The sequence below is a fragment of the Antedon mediterranea genome, chromosome 4 (genome assembly GCF_964355755.1).
Source record: "Antedon mediterranea chromosome 4, ecAntMedi1.1, whole genome shotgun sequence".
NCBI lineage: Eukaryota > Metazoa > Echinodermata > Crinoidea > Comatulida > Antedonidae > Antedon > Antedon mediterranea.
Window position 1 is genome coordinate 20,715,486 of NC_092673.1, and position 25,228 is coordinate 20,740,713.

Below are 25,228 nucleotides of genomic sequence, written 5' to 3' on the forward strand. Positions count from 1 at the left end.
CAGTTTTCCAAGTTGGGAAGTCTGACGATAAAATATAAATGTAAAACTTTATGAATATTTCTATTTTTTAATAGCGGCCTACCTAGTTTATGGTAATTTTCAAAATATTATAGCACCCTCTATAGTTTAAACATGCTTTTAAAAATCCTTCCGATATTTCAGTTTTCTAAGTGGGGAGATGATGATGAAATACAAGTGTAAAACTTTATGAAAAAAAGTCAGTTTAGTTATCAGTTTCATTTATTTGCCAAATGGGACGTGCAAAAAAACAAGTTACGATAATACAATATTGAAGGCAGACATCAAGACAAGTTTACCATATTGCTAAGTACAGGTGCACATCAATTATTTTGTAAATAATTACTCTACATATCTATTATCTATTTGGAATGATAAATGTTCCTTTATTAATAACAACTAAATAATTATCAATACGGATACAATATGGTCTGTGTGAGACTCTACCATATGTTTTTAACAATCACCATACATCGTATTATTCTAATTTTTTTCTTAATGTTTTTTTGTCTGATAAATGCATTTATACGAAGGCGAGAGAGTCTTCCCTGGTGCTCTAAATTTAAGAAATTACAATGGCGGCAAAAGATAGGACAGTAGGTCAATTTCAGCACTTAATTTCACCATTTTTAGGCCTAGGCACTACCATTTCAAAATCCTGGATCCACCAAAGGAAGTTCTAACGAATATGCGTAAACAATGTATACACCAGGCACTCTTAAGGGTGGCATATGTGCATTGGGTTGGCGACACATAAACCAAAAAGGACTAGTAGTAGAACTTAACCGGAAACTGAGGAAATTGGGAGTAGGATCATCACAGACCCATAGCAGTGCAGCGCCTACCAGATCAGCACACCGGGAGACGATCCCCTACTCTTTGCGAATAGTGTACCAAGTTCTGTAATGTGCACTATATGTACATGGGACCAACGGCTTTACATCCCATTCGAAGGATGAGATAATGTGAAGCATCTTGCCTAATAAGGATGCAATTCGTATGGTACAGAACCCATGCCTATCACATGCTAGTCCAATATTATCATTATACCATCACTGTCGGGTATAACATTGATTAACTTTGGTTATCTGACGAGAACCGTTATTTCAACGCAGTATAGTGTAGTAGTAGAGCCTACTATTAATTGTTGGGATGTTTATTTGAATATCCAAAACAATTAGGATAATTTGCACCTCAGAAACTCAAAATATTCAGTAGTTGTGTATAGTTTATGAATAGAGATTTTATTTACTTTATTTTTATTTTATGTCTTTAGGCAATGTGGCCAAGGATTACCAATAGTGAATTAATCACTGTCCTATCAGATAGGTGGTAATCCCCCTGATACAGGGGCTATTGAGTGAACCAGTTCATCGGGGTAACCCCCTACTCTTTTTCGAATAATGAACTGGGTTCTACACACAGGTTATAACTGTGTACACTGGACCTACGGTTTATAGTCCTTATCCGAGAAGACTTGTTCCACCACCAGAACTAGGAGCTAGTCGGCCTCGAACCCTTGCCGATGTTGTTGTTGGCTCTTTAGGTACGGTAAACGGCGCTCCTGCCTTAACCGCTTGGCCATATGACTCGATAATATCTCTATAGTATGTAACCTGCTAAAAACTAACAGGAGGAGCTCTTATTTTTCCAATTCATTAAATAAAATTCAACCAAAACATGTGTAGTTATTGATAGTTTGTGGAAATTATTTGGAAACAAATAATCGCTTAATGCAAAAGCCTCTAAGTGCTTCACATTATTACCCTAGTAATGTTTGAAATCAAGCATGTTTGGAAACATACTCCCATAGTACAACTAGTAATCAGCGCAGTTGTGTTTTGACCTATACCCGGTACCTATTTGTACACCTAGGTGGAGAAAGGCAAATGTAAGTAAAGTGTCTTGCCTAATGATACAAGCAATGCGACAAACTTATGTCATGTTTCTTCTCTTACCTCTTACAAAATGCTTATGCATTCATTTTCTATCCACTACACGGACAAATACAATTTACAGTAACTGTTTTTACTTTATGACATTTAATTTCAACATTATCTCACATGTTAAAACATTTTAAAATCGTTTATACCAATCAGCTCTTAACTTCACATAATCTAATTTCAACCAAATGAGATGCATTGCATTTATTCCATCTTGTAAATGCATCCAAGATGGAAGATGGATAAACAGTATTAGAAACAGTGATTATGTAATCTTTTATTTAAAAAAAATGTATTGTGAAATATCAGTTGATTAGTAAAACTAAATAGAATATAATTGTTTACCTTAAATTAACAATTGGTATATTCTATTGGAAACGTTGAACATGTTCAGTATATATAATAGAGTATTTTGAACATCGATTTAGTAATTAATAAACAAGCTTAATTCGGAATGTAGGACAATAACCACCAGTACAATACGGTAGCGGGACAATTCGGCACAGGACAATACTGCCCAGGACAATTCGGACCTTGGACGATTCAGCACACTTAAATTTATCGACTTTTGATAAAATAAGCTTTTTTCCCCAAACTTTATTTTCAGAGAGATCATGCGATAGTACTACTAGGGATAAAGATGCAAAAAAGCAAACAGTTTGAAAACATTGTCGAAAATGATCATTTTTTAGTCATGCGAACGATGTAAACAAGTTACGCCCTCTGTTGGCCGCTTGGCGAATGCACGAAATAAACAAGGTTTCCGAAGTAATAAATTGAATATAAAATTACGCTTTTTAGTCATTTATTTTATATAATATATCAACATTGTCAATATCAATAAATTACGGATTGCTAAACACCAGTTAAAAACTTGATAAATACCAAAAAAAAAATGAATATGAATTTGGTCTAAAGTGAGACGTTTCGACCCACAAAGTGGGATGTTTCGGCCCAAAGGTGGGCCCGACTGAATTGTCTCAGGGCCGAAAATGTCCCGGATTCATACAATACCCCCATTATGGACTGTACCATTGTTAGAGTGGGGGTGGTGTAAGACAATATTATGTGTTAGCTTGTTTTTTCATCATTTGTTACTTCCTATTATATGCCTGAATTTAATTCAGTACAGTATAGTGTTTGCAGTGAATTTCAGTTTGCAGTATTGAAAGTAAAATATCTTGCTTATTTTTATCCAATATTTAGAATTATAAATATAGCTAAATATGAGTACAGTGTCACAAAGCAAGGCGTAGCGAGAGGTTAAAAACAGACGAGGCAAAGATGCTTTAAATATAATTAATAATATAAAATACGACGAGCTGTGTTGGGGGATTAGGGGTGGGTTGGGGGATTAGGGGTGGGTTGGGGGATTAGGGGTGGGTTGGGGGATTAGGGGTGGGTTGGGGGATTAGGGGTGGGTTGTGGAAACTGAAAATGTCAGAGGAGGTGAGCACCTCGTCTGCCTCATGCTGGCTACAGTCTTGCAAAGATAATCAATCCTTAACATGCACTAATATCATATATTATTTTCATGTACAAATTTCAAAAGAATTCAAAGGCGTATAATACTATAGGAATTAACAAATGTAACCTCATTCTATTGTAAAAAGGTAAAGGTCTTGTATTCAATTCTGAATGTAGGGTAATGAGCTATTAGGATTAGACAAGCCTCGGCATTATGTGTTAAGGTGCCCAGTTCCTTCCCACACCGCCTTATCCTCCCTAGTATTTTCAAACAGGTACTCATTTACAGCTGAGTAGACTGGGAGTTGTCGGGAATTGAACCCAGGTCTCTCTGTATGACAGTCTAGTGTCTTAACCACTCGCCCAACTCCTATTGTAGAGATTGATTTAAAAAAACACACCTAACATTGTCATACACCCCCCACTCTAACAATGGTACAGTCCATAATGAGTGGGTATTGTCCGGGTGGGTATTGTCCGGGTGGGTATTGTCCGGGTGGGTATTGTCCGGGTGGGTATTGTCCGGGTGGGTATTGTCCGGGTGGGTATTGTCCGGGTGGGTATTGTCCGGGTGGGTATTGTCCGGGTGGGTATTGTCCGGGTGGGTATTGTCCGGGTGGGTATTGTCCGGGTGGGTATTGTCCGGGTGGTTATTGTCTGATTTCCAATCGAGCATGCCAAATAATAAAACAAAATATATATTTTTCCAGTAGTTTAGAATTAAAATATTTTTAGTGGATAAATAATCATGTGATTAGTAAAACTAAAGAACAATTATATTAGTACAATTAATGATGATTAACCAAAAACAATGACTAAAAAATTGTTTATTTTCAGTTCACCATCCGCCTTTTCCTTTTGCCTTCTTTTTCTTTTTTTTAGAAGCCTGTACAGGCTTTTGTTGTCTAGGCCCTGATGGAGAAGCTTGTGCACCAGCTGTTGTTCCTGGTCTGGGTGAGTTTGGCATACTTGTAGGCTTAGCTGTTTCCCTGTAACAACAGAGGTAGAATAGTTATAGTAATTGGTATGTGTTGACTAACAACCATTTTAAAGCGTTTTATGCATTTTAACTTTTAACTTCCAAATTGTAACTGCTTTTAAGCTTAAAGATGTATTGTCCCTTGAAACACAAAAAATGAAGGTCAAAATATTCTAAATTTAAATTGGCCATATCAAAGTAATATTAAAGTTATTTACATTAAGTCGAAAATTCGTCTTTAATTACGTAATTAACAGGTAAATTAGTTTGATTACATTTCGTCTGGAAAATCGTCGCGAGTGAAAGTAAACAAAGATTTCAAACCACGAGTACGCATTATGCATGATGCTAATTAGGATTAGTAGCCAAACAAGCGCGTTGCATTATGAGATATGTTTTGATCGAAAACTTTGACTAGAAGACAAAGTTATATTTTGAACAAAAAAACGTCTGTATTTCAGTTAAATGATTTTTTTTTTCGACTGATTTTTGGTGAAAGTTAATAACTATTATGATACTTCAAAATGACACACTTTTTTCAAAATCTTTTTTTTTTTACTTTTTTGGAATTAGTCAAAGGGACAATACACCTTTAAGTTTTTGTGCAATAATGTGTGTGTATTCTATATTTTAATTTTTTGTTTATATTATATAATGTTGTTCGATTTATATAGCGCTTATACAATCAAAAGATGGTCCCAAATATATATATATATATATATACAGTATATGTTTTTTATCGTACTAATATTTGCCAATCTTTAAGAAGATATTTTATTATGATAATGGACTGAATAACTGAATATTATTGTTTATTTATTCAATTCAAACTTCCCAAAGGCTAACAAATCTAATATTCATCCTTTATTTCAAATAAAATACATAAGAATGTAACACACATCCCAGGCCACAGCTTGGAGGACCAAACATATGCAGGGCAAAACAAGACAACAAATACAAAACAACTAAACTAAGAATGTAACACACATCCCAGGCCACAGCTTGGAGGACCAAACATATGCAGGGCAAAACAAGACAACAAATACAAAACAACTAAACTAAGAATGTAACACACATCCCAGGTCACAGCTTGGAGGACCAAACATATGCAGGACAAAACAAGACAACAAATACAAAACAACTAAACTAAGAATGTAACACACATCCCAGGCCACAGCTTGGAGGACCAAACATATGCAGGGCAAAACAAGACAATAAATACAAAACAACTAAACTAAGAATGTAACAAACATCCCAGGCCACAGCTTGGAGGACCAAACATATGCAGGGCAAAACAAGACAACAAATACAAAACAACTAAACTAAGAATGTAACACACATCCCAGGCCACAGCTTGGAGAACCAAACATATGCAGGGCAAAACAAGACAACAAATACAAAACAACTAAACTAAGAATGTAACACACATCCCAGGCCCAGCTTGGAGGACCAAACATATGCAGGGCAAAACAAGACAACAAATACAAAACAACTAAACTAAGAATGTAACACACATCCCAGGCCACAGCTTGGAGGACCAAACATATGCAGGGCAAAACAAGACAACAAATACAAAACAACTAAACTAAGAATGTAACACACATCCCAGGCCACAGCTTGGAGAACCAAACATATGCAGGGCAAAACAAGACAACAAATACAAAACAACTAAACTAAGAATGTAACAAACAAGCCAGGCCACAGCTTGGAGGACCAAACATATGCAGGGCAGAACAAGACAACAAATACAAAACAACTAAACTAAGAATGTAACACACATCCCAGGCCACAGCTTGGAGGACCAAACATATGCAGGGCAAAACAAGACAACAAATACAAAACAACTAAACTAAGAATGTAACACACATCCCAGGCCACAGCTTGGAGGACCAAACATATGCAGGACAAAACAAGACAACAAATACAAAACAACTAAACTAAGAAGGTAACAAACATCCCAGGTCACAGCTTGGAGGACCAAACATATGCAGGGCAAAACAAGACAATAAATACAAAACAACTAAACTAAGAAGGTAACACACATCCCAGGCCACAGCTTGGAGGACCAAACATATGCAGGGCAGAACAAGACAACAAATACAAAACAACTAAACTAAGAATGTAACACACATCCCAGGCCACAGCTTGGAGGACCAAACATATGCAGGGCAAAACAAGACAACAAATACAAAACAACTAAACTAAGAAGGTAACACACATCCCAGGCCACAGCTTGGAGAACCAAACATATGCAGGGCAAAACAAGACAACAAATACAAAACAACTAAACTAAGAATGTAACACACATCCCAGGCCACAGCTTGGAGGACCAAACATATGCAGGACAAAACAAGACAACAAATACAAAACAACTAAACTAAGAAGGTAACACACATCCCAGGCCACAGCTTGGAGAACCAAACATATGCAGGACAAAACAAGACAACAAATACAAAACAACTAAACTAAGAATGTAACACACATCCCAGGCCACAGCTTGGAGGACCAAACATATGCAGGACAAAACAAGACAATAAATACAAAACAACTAAACTAAGAATGTAACACACATCCCAGGCCACAGCTTGGAGAACCAAACATATGCAGGGCAAAACAAGACAACAAATACAAAACAACTAAACTAAGAATGTAACACACATCCCAGGCCACAGCTTGGAGGACCAAACATATGCAGGGCAGAACAAGACAACAAATACAAAACAACTAAACTAAGAATGTAACACACATCCCAGGCCACAGCTTGGAGGACCAAACATATGCAGGGCAAAACAAGACAACAAATACAAAACAACTAAACTAAGAATGTAACACACATCCCAGGCCACAGCTTGGAGGACCAAACATATGCAGGACAAAACAAGACAACAAATACAAAACACTTAAAAGATGATAGTAAAAATAGTAGAAAACACATCAAAAGGCATAACATTTTGTTTCTTATAAAAATGTACAGTTACTGTATAATTTACATTATTATGGAACAGTTTTGCCACGTTCCTGGTTGGTTTAAAGCGGGCATTCCATGTGGTATAGCTACATAATGAATACCGTTTCACTTTAGTTTACCTCCGCCAAGGAGGTATATGTAATCGGTAGCGTGTGTTTGTTTGTTTGTTTGTTTGTTAGCAGGATTACTCAAAAAGTAATTACAAGATCTTTACCAAAATGAATAGACAGATAGATATGTTGTCAAGGACCATTCCATTAAATTTTGGGACCATTTGAGACCACAGTCCTAATTCTGGACCACTTTTTAGTATACTTTTTTAGACCTGCTAGTGTTAAAAGATAGGACAGAATTTTTCAAAAGCCGGCAAGCAGTCTTAAAGTAACAAGTAAACTGAAATTGCATTTTCTCGAGAACTACTTGTCCAAAAAACTTCATTTTTTAACAAGAGACAAGAGTTATAATTTGTGATTTGTAATTTTAAAACATAATTTGATTTAATGTGCACGTTTTTTGATGCGAGTAGTTTAGAAAAACTATTTCTTTTCAAATTCACTCGTTTGATTTTCGCGTTGCTGTTCTATTGTTAGTCAACTGAAGCTATTGTTAATTGAAAGGCTTGTTACATAACCATTACACCAAACTCGCATACACATGCTTGTAATGAAATTAGCCGAAATCACAAACAGCATTAAGACACACACAAATATATATATATATATATATATATATTTTTTTTTTTTAAACGGAGAAATCTTATGTAGGAGAATTTTACAGTAGGCGGAGGTATGCCCTCTCGGAGTGGCTTTCTAGTTTTTTATTTATTCGTTTCAGTTACTTTTATTTACACAAAACACATCCTGTAAGTGATTTAAGTTTTCTTTGGTTAACAATCCACGGCTTCAGTATATCACTGGGTGGTTTTGAGTTATGACTGTTAAATTTATGTACTGTACATATTTTATACAGAATCCTCATATGGATCTCTTTAACTCTAAAATGCTTAAAACTGGTCTTAAACTCTGTCTACACTATCAAACTAGTTCGACAAAAAAAGTGTGGTGCCCAAATATGGTAGTAATAAGCCCAAGTATGGTAGTGATATGATATCATCATGTCCATATATGGGCACATCTTTTTTGACACATTAAGATTGATAGTGTAGACAGAGCTTTAGTGACCATTCACAGTGAGAGCATCATTTGTTAAAAAACAGTTATTTTTGTCTATACACTGCAATACCTTATTAACTACTACTCAAATTAAAAATTGCCTCACACTACTCTAAATCTTAAATTATGGTGGATATTATGATATATATAATTTAACTTAATCAGAGAAAAAAAACACTGTAAAATAATTGTTTTAAAACAACTACTTATTCTCACAGCGTAGACGCCACATTTTAGTCATATTTTGGGCATCATTGTTGTCACTCAAAGGGCTGGATAGAAACAAAAGTTTGCCTCCCACTACACTAAGGATGAATATTCATAGTTTCTGTAATGTAATTTTTGTTCTGATTGGTTGAAAAAAAAAACAGTCAAAATTATGATGTGATAACAGTGGGTTTGATTGGCTGAATCAAACTGCACTGTTTTGTTGAAAATAAAGAGAAGAGAGATCCATATTGAACAAAACAATAAATTAATATTTAATTTGTGTAATGATAAATTGTGATTAGGTATAGATAAAATTATCAAGGACATGTGTGGGTCTTGAAAACAGTCACACAGACATGGATTATGAAATATTTACATTTCATAAAATTTCAATGATAAAAATCCTGCAAGATTTTATCTTCCAGTAAAGACACATTGGTTGTTATTAACATCATTAGCTGTTCACACATTAAGTCATAGGACATTAAAATTCCAGAACATTCAAAATCAATTGTTCTAATCCAAAAAGAAAACTCTTACAAATACCGGGACACAGTTACAATTTTCACAAGTTTTCACACTTTCACAATAATTTTAACCTCTTATAAATAGACCAGTGGCTGTACTCACCAATCATACTTAAGTGAGATATTTCCCTTAAATATTAGGTATTTTACTTAACTCAATAAATATTTAAGTAATTCCCTAATATTGTATTCACTTAGATAGGAGATTTTGTTTACTTTAAGGGTAAGTGTTTCCCTTAGCCTAAGTGTGAATGGTGAATATGGGACAAGCATCCAAAGAGTTTATTTATGTGAAAAGCCACAGTTTGATGGGCTGATTGTGTAGATATATGGCCAAGATTCAATAAGCCGTATTTTTGTGGGCTACTGGTATTTTCATATCCCAATAGCCGTGTGGCTCTTTGTGTGATTAAATTTTGTAGGGGCCCCTGGGAATGTTGGGCTACTTGCTGCATGGGGACATTTACAAGATAATATTGATGTCAATTGTATTTTTGTGTATCCTAAAGGGTAATAGTTAAAATGCAAAAAGAATAAGTTGTGCGGCTCTTCGTGTGATTAATCTTGTTGTATGGCCAACAGAAAGCGGTTGAAACTTAAATTTTGGTAGTCAATGAAATAATTTTACCGATCTGGGAGTATGTTCCTAATGTTAAGTCCAAAAGGTTTTGTGGTTTTAAGTTGTAATTCCCAGTGGTTTTCCTTGTCTTTTTGCGAGTTTTGGCGCTCCATTTGACATCGTGGTCTATTGCAATAACTCTGAAATTTGCAATCGAGTGACCAGCTGAATTAAAATGTTCGGCTACAGGTTGATCAAGCTTTAATGTTTTGATAGCTGATCTGTGTCATTCTCATACGGAGAGTGTTTTTTGTTTCTCCGACGTACTGTTTGCCACAAATATTACAGTATATGAGATAAATGACGTTTTTGGTTAGACAATTAATTGATTGTCTTATCCGAAAAATGCAGCCAGTTTGATTACTCTTAAATTTGCAAGATTTGCCGCAAAGGTGACTGCCCAAATTTTGGCTGTTATGAGAGTTAATTTCACTCTGAAATTTAGATCTGACCAATATATCACAAAGGTTGGGAGGTCTACGAAATGCAATAATGGGTGGTTCCGGAAAAACAGTCCCGAGACGTTCTGTGGACTGTAGAATGGGCATATGTTTCTCAATAATAGCCCGTAATGGAGGCAACCTAGGGTGATAGGTTGTGACCAATGGCACTCTGGTCGAATTTTTTGACTGACATGGTTTGTACGTCAGTGTTTGACATCGAGGAATATCTTTTGCTTTTTTTTATAGCAGTTTCGATGTATTCCTTCTTGTAATTTCTATTCGGGAGATGTCCGGTTAGTTCTTCGGTACGATTCTGAAAATCTAAATCTGAAGAACAGATGCGTCTGATACGTAATGCTTGACTGTACGGTATGTTTTTAGTACAGTGTCGGGGATGACAACTGCTAGGGAGCAGGTACATATTTTTATCCGTGGGTTTACGGAATAGGTCAGTTTTGAGTGTACCTATATATAGTGTACTTAATATATAATTAATTTTTATTTTGTAAAAAATCACTGTACTACACGTCATTATGGTTATCATTATCATTATGACTAAAAATGCGCGGCTCCTAGCTGGGAAGGCTAGGCCTATGCTGTAGGGCAGGGGTTGTCGTCGCGCAAGGGTGCGTAAATAATAAAAATGTGAGAAGCCCCCTCATTCTTTGTTACGTTAATTATTGCCTCATTTTAAATACAACTGTGTAGTATGTATATAAGCACTCTAGGCGTTTATTACAGTTCTGATGATGAGAATATGTCACATAATTTTAAGAAAGTCTGCATTTTCATTATTTGTATACTTACGGTTCAGTGCTTGCAGCTCCCTGTGTTCCTTTGCCAACATTCTGCTTCTGTCTATTCTTCCATTTAAACTTGTACTGACTACGTTCATGTTTTGGAAGCCATCTCTCAGGATCTGGCTCAACTTGAGGATCATAATTTTTAGGAAGTTTTTCTTTAAAAAAAAAATTAAATATTAAACAATAACTAACTAATAACTATACTCATAATTTAACAATTATTATGTGGGTCCCATACTTTCCTGTATATATATGTGTTTATATATATATTCTCTATAGATAACACATAATAGGCACTTTTTAGGAAGTTTTTCTTTAAAAACAAAAAATATAAAGTATTAAACGAATAAGTAGAATTGAACTCACAATTTAACAATTATCTGGGCCCATAATTTCTCGTATATACTGTATATATTCTCTATAGATAACACATAGTGTTTTAACAAGTTTTTCTTTTTAAAAATATAAAGTATTAAACAATAACTAACTAATAACTAACTCGCCCCAATAAACGCCCCCTATAAGATTTTTTCCATATTGCTCAAATAGAATTAAAGGGAACATATTTATTTCACAATGATGTACTCACTATTGCTGTTCAAATAACTAACAAACGTGATATGGCCTAGATATAGCTTGCACATTTACTTGTTTTTCAACAAATAATAAACTTTTTAACTGTTTTAAAGCAACCTAATTTTGGGTGTTAAAATTGACCTCAAATAAACGCCCCTCTTTTGGAAAAATGCAACGCTCCCTGGGCGTTTATTGGAAACAATACAGTAGGTATACACTGTTATACTGTATATATTCTCTATAGATAACACATAACAAGCACAACTCGGCATTATTAGCGTATTTGCATCAGGTTATAGGATGGCATACTGTACATCAACGCCTTGCGCTCGTATTTTAATGTACATGTATGTTGCGTTTGCACAGATTTTTAAAAATTAAATGTCGGTAAAATTATCTTTTTTTTTCATAACGATCGCCTACAAAGTGATAATAATAATAACTGAACATAAAGTGTTATAATACTAAAAATAAAAACAACTATAGACTCTATTGGATATTGATAGGAATCAAATATGTTTTATATAGCATGTTATTATAACACCTAAATAAAGGTCTGTTAGTTTTAGGCTAGGCCTAGGCGTTTTAGCATAGCTATGCCTAGGATTGTTGACATAATTTACACTAACAGTAGGTGCATTTAAAAAATCCATATAAATAAAAATATTTAATATAATTATAATTATAAAAAACCAAATGTTACTGTTTTAATCAATGTGAATCATATGTAGCCCTTGTCTAGGCCTACCTTTTATTATCTACTATCCACACAAGTTAACCATCGCAGACTAGGCTAGGGCTTGCTAAGCAATCGCCGCGTCGCCATTGTATATTGAAGAACATAGAGGAAACGGACATGCTATAGATTGAAGGCATGACATGATAAAAATATCTAGTGATGTATTATTAGTATTATTTAAAATCTTACTTTTTCTTTTTCGTTTCTTTTTCTTAGATGTCACTACTTCTTCATTTGTATCCTTCTTTTCTTGTACATCTTGTCTCAACCCTTTCCTCAGGTATGGCATGCTTTCCAAAGCCTCCACATCCACTGATAGATCCTCAATTGGTGGAAGATCTAAGCTCAACCTTAAATCAAACTTAAGTTTAAGTAACTGTTGAATTGGTGTTTTTTGGGATTATATCATCTTTTGACCTAATGTGTTTTTCCTACAATACTTGTGACATACTTTATTTTCCAGTATAATATAATTATCATAATGAAACACACTAGACCTACAATTGTTGACGTTTTGTAAAAATAATGCATATATATTACTTTAAAACCAAGGTCATTCCTTGTCTTAAATGTATGTTTTATGGTTAATTATAAAAGGAGAAAAACTACCTAAGTAGCTTGTGTTGAATGTCCTCTTGTGGACAGTCTTAGGCCTAGCTTAGCTATGCTTTGTGTAGGCCTAGTTGATAAAGAGCGGTAAGGTAGGAACATCGTAGGCTAACTATAGGCCTAGCCCGGCGTTGTCTCGTTGCTGAATTGTCTTTCTTTTTTTGGGGAAGACCTGGTATTTTCGCTGACAAGTAATGGTTCGTTTACCCTTGCATAATCAAAAGTGGAAGCATATCACATCACATTATGAAAACATCCGCGCGATGCATTCTGGTATTTATAGCTGGCTGCTTAAATTATTAGAATCGACTTATTTTCGACATTGTTAACCGTTTAATGAGGAAAACAATTATCGCAATAGGTCCATATAGTATTTATTATCACATTACATTTAAATAATGAACACAAGAAAACAAAGGATACTTCTGGGCCATCTTTGGATCCACTTTTGAATATGCTGTAATCAACTCAGCTAAAGTCTGCATGTCGCCTGGATTACTCCTAAAAAGAAATACATTATTTAAAATTTTATATTCATCGACACAAGTAAATGTTTGTAATAATTACTAACATTAAAAAGGACCATTAGTTGTTACATATTTCCCTTGTTTGTAAATTTAGCTTTTTCAAAATGTGTTTTTCTATGTTATGCACTATACCATTTTAACATATTATATAACAATTGTATATTAAAGATGTATTGTCCCCCTAAATTTTTTTTTTCAATTTTTTTCTCTCAATTTACAAGTTTAACCTACTTTCTCAAATCTTCAAGCATTCTAATTGCCGATTCAGAGCATCCATTCTTTATTTTGAAGGCAGTGTTTGCACGTAATAAGATGTTTAGTTCATCTTGAGATCTCTGCGAAGGCAAAATATTGAGAGTACATAAGCCTATCATCTTTCCACCATTTTTCGCCACGCTATCCAAAATAAAGGGTCTTTCACATCTGTTCCGGTATGGTTCTGATGCTGGCAAATCCATCGAACGTCACTGTTATGTTTTTACGCGGCTACGTGCATATCTATTGCTCCATGTGAAAACAAACCATTCATGTTCGATTCGATTTTCCGGCACCAGACGAGAACAGATGTTAACGACCCTTAAGTAATGGTCAAGTAATCAAGCATTTTAAGGCAGAGTTACCACAACCATAGCCATAAAATCGTTACTGGTTAAAGGCTCTCCTTAACCATACTGCTGGTAGTAAATCAAGTCTTTCAAATAACAAACTTATAACTGGTCGTTCCATGTGAACGTAATTCTAAAGAATCCAGTGCATATTTTGGAAGAGTAGAGTTCAGCCTCTTTTAATTGTGGACATACATACAAATAAGCATCATTTGGTGACAGCTAAAAGACACACAGGCTGATATAAGATATATAGGGAGGTAAAAGTTGTTGTCCACACACATGTGCACAATTCAACCAAATAGGCACAGTTCCTACAACATTTACATTTTTTACATTGAAATTTATGTAGGAAAACCAGTTGTAAATTTACCCTCTCAGATTTATACCATTCAACAGATTCATCTAGTATTTCAATAGCACTATCTCTATCTTCAATATTGGTGTAAAGTGACACCAGGAGTGATACAATACCAGGGCGATACTGATCATTACCAAGCCCTTTCAGGACGATGCAGGCCTGGTTCATCTGGCCTAGAATATAAACACACAGAAAAGAATAGGATGGAGTGTTATAAAGGTCACCTGACCCTAATACCCATTTCACCTCTACACAGCTTATTAGCTCGGTTTACACTATCAAACTTTATCTGACAAAAAAATGTCCATATATTGACACAATGATCATATCACGACCATTGGGCACATTTTTTGTCAAACTAGTTTGATAGTGTAGATAGAGCTTTACACAATACTGCCACAAATCATTTATATCTTCTTGATATCCTGCCCTCATACTTATTTTATAAATCTGAACTTGTCTTGTCTTATTTGAATTGAATTGGGCTGTGTGTTAAAAAGATGATGATGAAGGTAATCCAGACATATGAAAGTTAAAAAAAAAAATAAAACAATCTAATATTACCTTGCATCAGTAGAAGTTGAGCTGAAGTCAGTTTCACCCGACTTGAGCACTCGGGATGACTCACACTGTAGTCAGTCAAAATATCAATTGCCTTTTGAGGGCGCTTCTCACGGATTGCTAACGCCGCTTCAATAAGGTACACAGTCTCATTATCAGGTTGGTCTTTCTTAAGAGTATTCAAAAGCTTCCTACAGTTTTCATACTGTGGAGGAAAACATGTGATACCCATGTGATGCTGTATTAAAGAATTTTCCTATGATATTTGACATACAGTAAAACTGGTAATCTGGCACATGTGAAATATAGTTTTTACCCTATTAGGATCGATTTGATAGAAAAATTACAATGCATAGAAGAAAGATCACAACAGTTTTTATGCTAACCATTATACATATCTATTGGTAGCTTAAACAGCAAAAAGCTATATATACATAAAACAAATTTTGGTAGGCTTCCTACGGTACCTTCTTCAGTGAGTTCAATTAATAGTACAAATATATACCAGATTGACACATACAAGAATATAGTAATGAATAAACATCAACAAAGTTAAATTGTGATCTTTCTTTGAAGCAATACAGTTGTTAAAACTACATCCAACCTCTATTCAAAGGACACCTTTATTAGGGGATACTTAGTTGGGTTCTGAAGGCAGAGGTCTCAAGTTCCCTGAAATTTGCTGTTTATCCAGTTTTCCCTGGTTTTTATTGCAGATCCCTGCCTCCCCGAAAATTGTTATTTCCCCCAAAAATGTAGGCTAGCTATGCCTAGCCTAGAGATTTGTCATCTAAGAGAACATTTTCCCTTTGTTTATTACACTGAACATAGGTAGCTAAGCAGGCCTAGGCAATTTGGTATTGGATATCCCAGATGATGTATGTTCAAGATTTGTTGTATAACGTATTATTAGCATATATAGCACCCTCTATATAATTTTTAATTATTATAGCACGCCCTCTATTAATAAAAAATTGTGTTTTTTCAACTTGGGATCTCTGTGAAGGTGTCCCCTTAATAGGGGTTCCCTATTCAGTTTAGTTACCTGATTGCTGTAGAGTTGCAGTAAAGCAGTGTTGAATTTCATACACAACTTTTGTACAGCAGTTAGTTTCTTGTCCAATCCTTGAGCTGTCGTTGCTTTCACCTTTTTCTTTGAATCAAATACATTTTGATCCTGTACAAGAAAAACCCACAAATATATGACGGTATAGTTCATTTTAAATACTCTATTTATTCGAATAAACACCCGGGCATTTATTGTTCAGGAGGATTTTTCGGTGGTGTTTATTCAAGGAAGACATTTGTTGTTTTTTTTGGGTGTAATATGGTAACATGTATAATAAAATAAATTCCTCCTAGATATGAAAAAATATGACGCAATTAATATCAAGAAGTGATAAAATACAGTAAAACAAATGCTTGGTAAATTGTGGATCATGGCAATCAATAAATTCTACTTCAAATAGAAATGTATCGTAGTATTGTGTATTTATGCATGTGGCAGGGGTTTATTTGAGGAAATAAATAAATACCAATAAATTATTCCAAATGATTCTCCATGGAGGGAGGGGGGGGGGGGTTATTCAAAGATGAGCATTTATTCAAATAAATAGGGTAAACTAAACATATATTAGTTAAAATGAAGTGGGTCTATAATTACTTTGTAAAGAGGAAAATGGAGAAATAAGAGTAGTATAGAAAATTATCAGAATTGTGGCCATAGCCATACCATTTTCATTCAATCAAACCGTTTGGTTAATTTAATACCTGTAATATTTCTTAATGTTATTCATTTCATATAAAAAATTAATAGAAAAATATTAAATGACCAACCTTATTCAAACTTATAATATTGTTGGATGCCACGGCAAAAAGGCCAATATCAGATGGTCTAAAAGAAAACAATTATTTATAAAACTGTAAGTATACATACCTGGCCTAAATCGGCTACTCTTTGCAATTGTAAATTCATTTTCATTTCAATCGTAAAGGTGAGTCGAGTCCAGTGTTCATTCTGTAGGGAATGGGCTGTTAGGAGCTCATTGTACTAAGCCTCAGAATTATGATAGGGTAGCTAGTTTCTTTCCACGCTGCCTTATCCTCCCTTGTATTTTCAATCAGGCACCCATTTTTACAGCCGAGTGGACTGGGAGCAATTGTAAATTAATTTTTCATTAGGCAAGATGCTTTACTCTCATTGCCTCATCCTTCGAATGGGACGTAAAGCCGTAGGCCCCATGTACATATAGTGCATGTAAAAGAACTAGGTACACTATTCAAAAAGAGTAGGGGATCATTTCCCGGTGTGCTGATCTGGTAGGCAATGCACTGCATTGCTGGCTGCTGTGGGTTCGTAGAGGGCCTAATCAGAATTTTCTTAGTTTCCAGTTAAGCTTGAGGACCAGAATAAAAACATTTACCTAAACCAAACACTCTAGAGGGCTCACTCTTGATTTTCAATTTACTGATACTTTTTTTACATTTTGAAATGGTTTGACTTTTTAGTTGTATTAATTTGAGCGAATTTCTCTTTCCTAAATTATTTCATTACAATTTGTGTTACCTAGATTTGACAACTTGATTGTAGAGTTTCAAAGCTTCTTCGTTCTTTCCCGTCAACTGTAAAATGTAACCACGCTGAACACGTATAACACCGAGTTCTTCTTCCATTTCTTCCTCAGTCATATCCTAAATCAAAAATATAAATTCACATCCAATAGATTCAATAATTGTTATGGTCAGTTATGAATAAAATATGCAAGGGCTTTGTAAAAAGAAAGGGAAAGTTTTAGATATGAATTTTTTTATGTTTTTTTTTTAATATTTGCAAATATGACTAAACTTAAGTATATTTACTGTTAAAATATTGAATCAAAATAATCAGCAATAATTTAAAACAATAGTGTTATTGGACTGACAATAGGGAGCTTTTGACTGACAACCAATCTAAAGCCTTGTCTACACTATCAAACTTTATTTGACAAAAAAACGTGATGTGCCTATATATAGACATGATGATGTCATATCACTACCATAGTTGGTCATGTCACTACCATATTTGGGAACATCAAACTAGTTTGATAGTGTAGACAGAGCTTAACTGATGTTATTACATTGTGCGCATGCCGTAATATTTGGATGAAGGTTGATAAAGGTTTGGGTGTTTCTAAGTCCAGACGATGACCGGCGACACATCAATTGACCTGACCTAGGTCGGTCAGATTGTCAGTCCTCATTTGTCACAAAAAAGTCAAAAGCTTCCTAATAAATAACTAAATACACTTTTTCTAATGCCATTTTTACCTCTGTATCTTCCAACATCTCTTTACACAATTCCTCAGCCGTGTCTAATTTCTCCAGTGCTTCCTTATACTTGCACTGACCAATCAACTGACATGCTTTGTTGTAACAAAGTTCAAAGGTGTCCTCTCTTAGTCCTGGGTCATTCTAAAAAACAGAGAATCATTCTTAATATGCAAAATAATTCAGTTAAGAGCAGAGTTCTAAACTTGCTATATTAAGGATTTTAATATTTGAGTAAACGTGAACGAAGTCCACATACACATGCTTTTTCTTATCGCCGTTTATTGTTCAGGTGGGTTTTAGAGGGGCATTTATTTGAGGAGGGGAAAATGCTTGGTAAATTGTAGATCATCTCAATGAATTCTTCTACAAATAGAAATGTATTGTAATACAGTATTGTGTATATATGAATGTGGTGGGACGTTTAATTGAGGAAATAAATAAAGGCCTTGAGGTGCTTATTCAAGGTGGGCACTTATTCGAGGGAGTGCTTCTTTAAAATGATATCTATTGGGGGAGTTTATATTCGAGGGAGGCATTTATTCAAAGCGGCGTTTTTTTAAATAAATATGTTAAGTTAACAGTGATGAAAAAATGAACAATGTTGTGGTAAAGTTCTAATTTCTTACCACATCTTGTTTGTCCCACAGTTGTAGTGCAGCTATTACTGCCGACAGGTTAGTCTCTCGTTCTTCATCATAATCATCCTGAAATAAGATAAAAAAAAAAGGTTAACAAGTTCATCGGAGTTTAGAGAAAAACAACTGGATAGAAAGCCATTAAATCTTTTGATGGAATGACAAATATTAAAGACCCCTTCCCTGCAATTTTGGACGTTTTTTGGAAAATAATACATATATATCACTTTAAAAACATTAAACCATGTCATTCCTTGTCTTAAATGTACGTTTTATGGTAAATTATGATAAAAAGTGAGAAACAATGCCCTAAGTAGCTCGCGGCGATCGACCTCTCGTGGACGGTCTTAGGCCTAGCCTAGCTAGGCTTAGTTTTGTAGGCCTTGCTGGTAAACATCGATAACGTACAAACATCGTACGCTAGCTATATACCTAGCCTGACGTTGTATAGTTGCTGCATTAATTGTCTTTCTATTTTTGCCAGACTCCATTGATACAAATTGGGGAAAACCCGGTATTTTTGCTGAAAAGTTCCATTCCATTCCATTTGTTTTGGCTTCACGATCGATCGAAAAGTGGGCGAATTACAGGTGAAAAACAAAAATATCAATCCGTGCGCAATGCATTTTGGGATTTATAGCGGGCCGCTATAATTATTAGAATCAATTTATTTTTCACATTTTTAACCGTTTAAAGACGAAAAAAGTTATCGCAATAGGACCATATAGTATTATTTTTACATTAAATATAGTTTGTGATCTTAAATTAGATCTAAAAAACGTAGGGAATGGGGCTTTAAGCTCTGTCTACACTATCAAAAAAATAAGTGTGATGTGCCCAAATATGGTAGTGATATACCCAAATATGGTAGTGATATGACATCATCAAATCCATATACTGTATGGGTGCATCACATATTTTTATCACATAAAGCAGGGTTGTAGCTAAGAATTGTTGAGGGTGGAAAAAAAAATTTTGAGGGTGGTTTTTTACTAAGCTTGCGAGCGAAGCGAGGAACTGGCCCTTGGCGGCCAGGGGGCCGCCAAGGGCCCCCGGTCGGGGTTCAGGGGCGGAAGGCCCCTGAAAAAATTTGCTATATTGACCTTTATAAGACTCATTTTAATGATGGTTTATATGTGTAATTTTTTACATTTTTTTTTATTAATAATATTATCATTGTTCAGGTGAATGATTTTAATAAACTTTTACCATGGACGTAATTATACGTACCTCCCGGTTTATACCTCCATGCTTTGACAGTGTAAGTGTAGGCCTACCATTTGGACCTAAACATAACTGCCTTTGTGGTTACCTTGCCCCTGAAGAACGCCTAGGCCTAGCTAGCTTGCATGAATTAAATAAATTTGTTCGATTTAGCCGAGAATATTTTTTCAAGATAAAAACCTCTTATTGATATTCATGCCACACAACAACCACGTAGAAAAACATCACGATGTACTTACATGAACGAACGTACATTTCGCCAGGTCTGCGGCCTGGGCGATGAATGATCTAGGCTATCATCCGAGCCATACTACAGTATACTCGCGCTAATGATGTAATTCACAAAATAAAAAATAATAACAGTACAAGATATATAGTATGTTTCAATTCAATGTTTTTTTAATAAATACACGTAGTCGGGAAGTTACTCCACAAAGCAGTCGGCGTGGAACGGTTGATTAGCCTACAGTTTAATTCGCCGGTTTTTTTAAATATTCTCCATGATTCATTCATACAGAGGAGATAAGAAAATCGCGCACAGCATGCAAAGCTAGCAAGCTGCATGCTAGGTTGTGATGTTCACTCAAGTGGAACTTGAGCGTACCGTCCAATCAGCATTAAGTACATGACAGTTCTGCTTGGTTGATTTTCAACAAAGCTGTGTGTTTTGTGCTAGGCTAGCTGCATTGTGCGATGTGAGCTTGTGTTAGCTAGAATATGCCCGATATTTCGCGGAAAAAAAAGGAATTTAGGGTGGGCGGACAGGTACGTCTGACGCTGGGCGGAAGGCCTTAAAATTAGCTTTAGACTGGGCGGGAGGCTTTTAGGCAGGGCGGCCCCGCCCGGCTCCGCCCTGCACAATTACATCCCTGATAAAGTTTGATAGTGTAGACAGGAGATTTAGGTTACATTACAATTTTGTTCTCTCTTGCAAGCAAAATTCTAGTCAAACTTACAGATGTGTTCTTAATGAGACTTCTATAGACCACCAAGCATTCATCATAACGTTCCAATCGGTAAAGCTAAAAAGAAAAAAAAAATGTTTACCATCAATATGTTGTTATGCACTTGTCAATTGTATGACCCACTATACGACCCCCCGGAGAGGTGCGTCATTTGTCCGATGTGCGTCATACTTTTGAATACCATGACGCACCCGTGCGTCAAAAAGGTGACTTACCTTTAGGTGACCATGACGCACCCATTTTGACGCACTGTGACCATGTTGTTTATGATATGGTGGGTGGTAAAGTGACGGACATTGACATACCTTGTTCATTGATGTGACGTACCATCTAGGTTTTTTGACGCACCCCTGCGTCAGTAATTATTTGTAAATGACGCACCCATGACGCACCTCTCCCGGGGGTCGTATAGTGGGTCATACAATTGACAAGTGCATTACATCTTGATATAATAGGGAATGTTAGGTTTGAGTGAACGTGCACGACGTCCACATTGGTTGTAGGCAACCGTTACTCGTCGACAGATATATAAACGTTTAGATTAAGTGGACAATTAAGTTGAACTGCCAGTGAACGTATGACGTAATGACCTTGGGATCTGACCTTGTAATCTAGTAATCTAGTATGTAGTGCCTCCTGAGCCGGTGGTAGTACACAGGTTTAGGCCAGGCTATGTGTGTAGCTTAGGAATAGCCTAGATCCTTAAATTTATGAATGTGAAGGCTGGCATCCTAGTGATAATACCAAGGCCATAACTAAATAAACGTGTAGTATTAAAACCAATACAATTCTATGATTCACAGTTTGTAATATAATTTAACTGAAATGTTTTTTTTTAAATTCTAAGAAAATCATCGTGAGATCATTCTCTGCCATGATTTTGGTAAACTTTTGAAGTGCTGCTGACATCATACATCCACTCGTACTGCAAAATACCACACAACAAGTTCTCAAATTCACCATCATAGAGTATCATTCGGTATAATGGACGGTACCATACCGGAGGGCATTTCAAATATGTAATCAAACCCCAGGACAATTTTGCATCACAAACATTTTACACAAACATTATAATAATATACATCTTGTATTGTTAAAACAAAGTTTAATCATGTGATACTAGAATAAATTACACATTAGGGGCTAAAGAATACAATCAATTAGCTTACAACTTGTCCTAAGAGCTCCTTTAGCTTTGGACCTGGGTCCTTCACATTTTCAATCACTTTTAGAGCTTCTTCTATCTTGTTGAGTCGATAAAGGCAGTAGGATTTCTCAAAATCCAACCCACTAATAAAAAAACACAAAAGTTCATTAGTTTTAAAAATAAACAAAAAATGGAAAGGGTAAAAGAGTACAGGTCCAAGATTTTAAAATAGGGGGGGGGGTGGCCAGGGACTACAACAAGAGCAGTGCATTAGAATTAGATACAGTAGTACATTAGTCACTCAATCAGAGGGCCTACTTTTCGCCATTATAATTGAAAAGCATGTTTAACACACTAGAATAGATGTTTTACTTACCTGGAAAGATCAGAGTTTGCTTTGATCTCCTTTAATGCCAGGTCAAACTGTGACTCTTGTATAAGGCAGACAATCTTACAATGAAAAGCTGTACTCTCATTCGGGAAATTTTTTAAAACTGAAAAAATAGGCAGAAATTGCAATGACTGTGTTTATTATTTGAGGCAGTAGGCCTAGCTAGGTGGCTTACAATTGAATTGCGTTTGGTGACCACCAATGTGACATGGTTGTTGCTGGTCATGTTTTATTTTGGTCGCGATAAAATTAAATTCTGCTTGCTAAATTTTCGCAAAATTGTCTAAATAATCACCTTTTATTACTCACCAACACCTAGAGAGGGATTCTTTTCTTTTTAGTTAAGTACATTTTGGATGGCAACTCAACTCATTCAACCAAAATAAAATATGACATTTTTCAAATGTGAGAAAATGGAAATCTATAGCACCACTAGTGTAAAACCAAATAAAAAGCAACTAAACTTTTAAACGCAACATTATTATATAGGCCTAGGGCCTATCACCATTCATAACCAAACACTAGTGTGTAGGCCTAGTAAGTAGTAGAAAGCCTACTACCTACTAGGCTCTAGTTAGCTAGGCTAGCAAATTAGCTCTACCAGTAATAATACTAATAGTAATACTGTAATTAATACTACTACTCTAGGCCTAGGCCTAGTTAGGCCTTATCTAATTTAATTAATTAGCCTAGGCCTTATAGGTAGGCTTGTAGTAATTATTTATTTAGCCTAGCTATAAGGCCTAGAGAGGCCCTATATGGCTGCTGTTTTTTAGCAAAACAATAACATCCGAAGTTTAGTGAGGGACTCGTCTTTCTATTAACAAAGAGGTCTGCAATGTTTAATAGCTTGTTGTTAGATAGCAAGATAGGGGATATGACCGGTTGGGCCGCCGACAAGTTGAGCCGCCGGTAATTTCTATGAAACGGCCAGTGCGTCTTTTACGACATTTCGCGTAGTGATAGAGTGGTGTCCTAGTAGGCCCTACATAAGTTCATGGTCTTTAGGTTTATTGTGTCATGAAAATAAATAATAATTACATACTACAATTTTGTTGGTTTGAAACAGCAAAGGAAAGTAGTCATATTTAATAATTTAATTGTTTTTAATCTTTCAAGGTAAAAATGCAGTGCACTCCATAATATTTTTCTCGCGTGTATGCCTACCACGTAAAATCACGTTGTCTCTCAGTCTCAGGACTAAAAGAGTATTGTCAATTGATATTCTTCGAATGAGGTTAAATAATTATTATTTTTTATTTACTATCTTTTAATATCATATTTTATTGAATTTTACAATGTTAATACACAAAATATTTTACTAAAAAACGGTGATTTTATGCAATTATTTTACTTCAACTGCCGCCCGAGAGGGCAACATGTTTACGTCATTTTTGGCTAAAAACGATCATTTTCGGTCATGTTTTAGGCCTTATATTTTGGAATCTACAAGTCAGATATTCATAATTATTTCTCTTTAATTATAATATTTAATAATATATACTAAAAACCATGATATATAAACTTTGGAATATACATCGTTATATCTAATAATTAATATAAATAGAACTTCTATTAAATAGAAACGAGCACCGGCGAAAGTAAGCATTTGGCGTTTCATAGAAAATAACGTTTTTCTGGCGGCGCCTCAACTTGTCGGCGCCTCAACTTGGCATCCCAAGATAGGCATTGTCTTCGTTCGTTAGGCAGGCGCAGCAGGCACCTCTCAAGTCGTACACGACGTAGGGCCTACGCCGTCGTGGATCGGCCTCGACCATGTTTCTCATACAATGAAAAAATATATAAAATCAGTAAGTAAAATTAAATTCAAATATCATAAGTAAGTCTTTACTTTTATTCGTAGTCTTTAGTGCTCTTGAGAAATCCCCATTTTGGTTACATTTGTTGAGTTCACTGTACAGCTGCTGCAAGGTTGGGCCACCGGAGGCTGCCATTTTTGTTTACGCGATTGTCTGAAATCAAGATTATAGAGGTCGCTCTAACAAATGTGTAAATTATAGGTTAATTTTGGTTAAACACGGCCTCTACGGTCTAGTTTGACAAAAAAAAAGGTGTGATGTGCCCAATGGTAGTGATATGTTTTTTGTCACATAGTTTGATAGTGTAGAATTTTAGAACCCAATGAAATAAAATTTTAATCTTAAAATTTAAATTAGGGAGACCAAAACGCTTAGCAGGATTATTTGAATTTACGCTATTGAATGATTATGCCTTTTGTCATATTATTACTTGATCTGTCCAGCCCAGATTTAAAATATATAATTTATCAAATAGGCTACTTTACATTCGATCTTAAGTTAATTTTTCTATTTCATGCACAATGTATAACTGTTCAGTATGCCTTTTAATATGTGGGTAGGGTGGGGTGTGGGACAATGATTTTTCATAAAACTAGACTTAACCATAAAC

At 35.3% G+C, this 25,228-nt stretch overlaps 1 protein-coding gene across 1 annotated transcript; it reads right to left on the minus strand.

Annotated features, from left to right (window-relative positions):
• Positions 1-119: 119 nt before the first annotated feature.
• Positions 120-24,753, minus strand: LOC140046852 (signal recognition particle subunit SRP72-like). Its single transcript, XM_072091574.1, has 16 exons — positions 24,651-24,753; positions 22,784-22,901; positions 22,430-22,550; positions 21,252-21,317; positions 19,063-19,140; positions 18,434-18,577; positions 17,694-17,818; positions 16,964-17,021; positions 16,173-16,304; positions 15,131-15,332; positions 14,579-14,739; positions 13,832-13,935; positions 13,497-13,574; positions 12,654-12,814; positions 11,154-11,304; positions 120-4,417 (listed from the first exon to the last, which is right to left on the minus strand). The coding sequence occupies exons 1-16, from the start codon at positions 24,751-24,753 to the stop codon at positions 4,267-4,269; spliced, it is 1,953 nt and encodes a 650-aa protein (XP_071947675.1). The 3' UTR covers positions 120-4,266.
• Between the last annotated feature and the right edge of the window lie 475 nt (positions 24,754-25,228).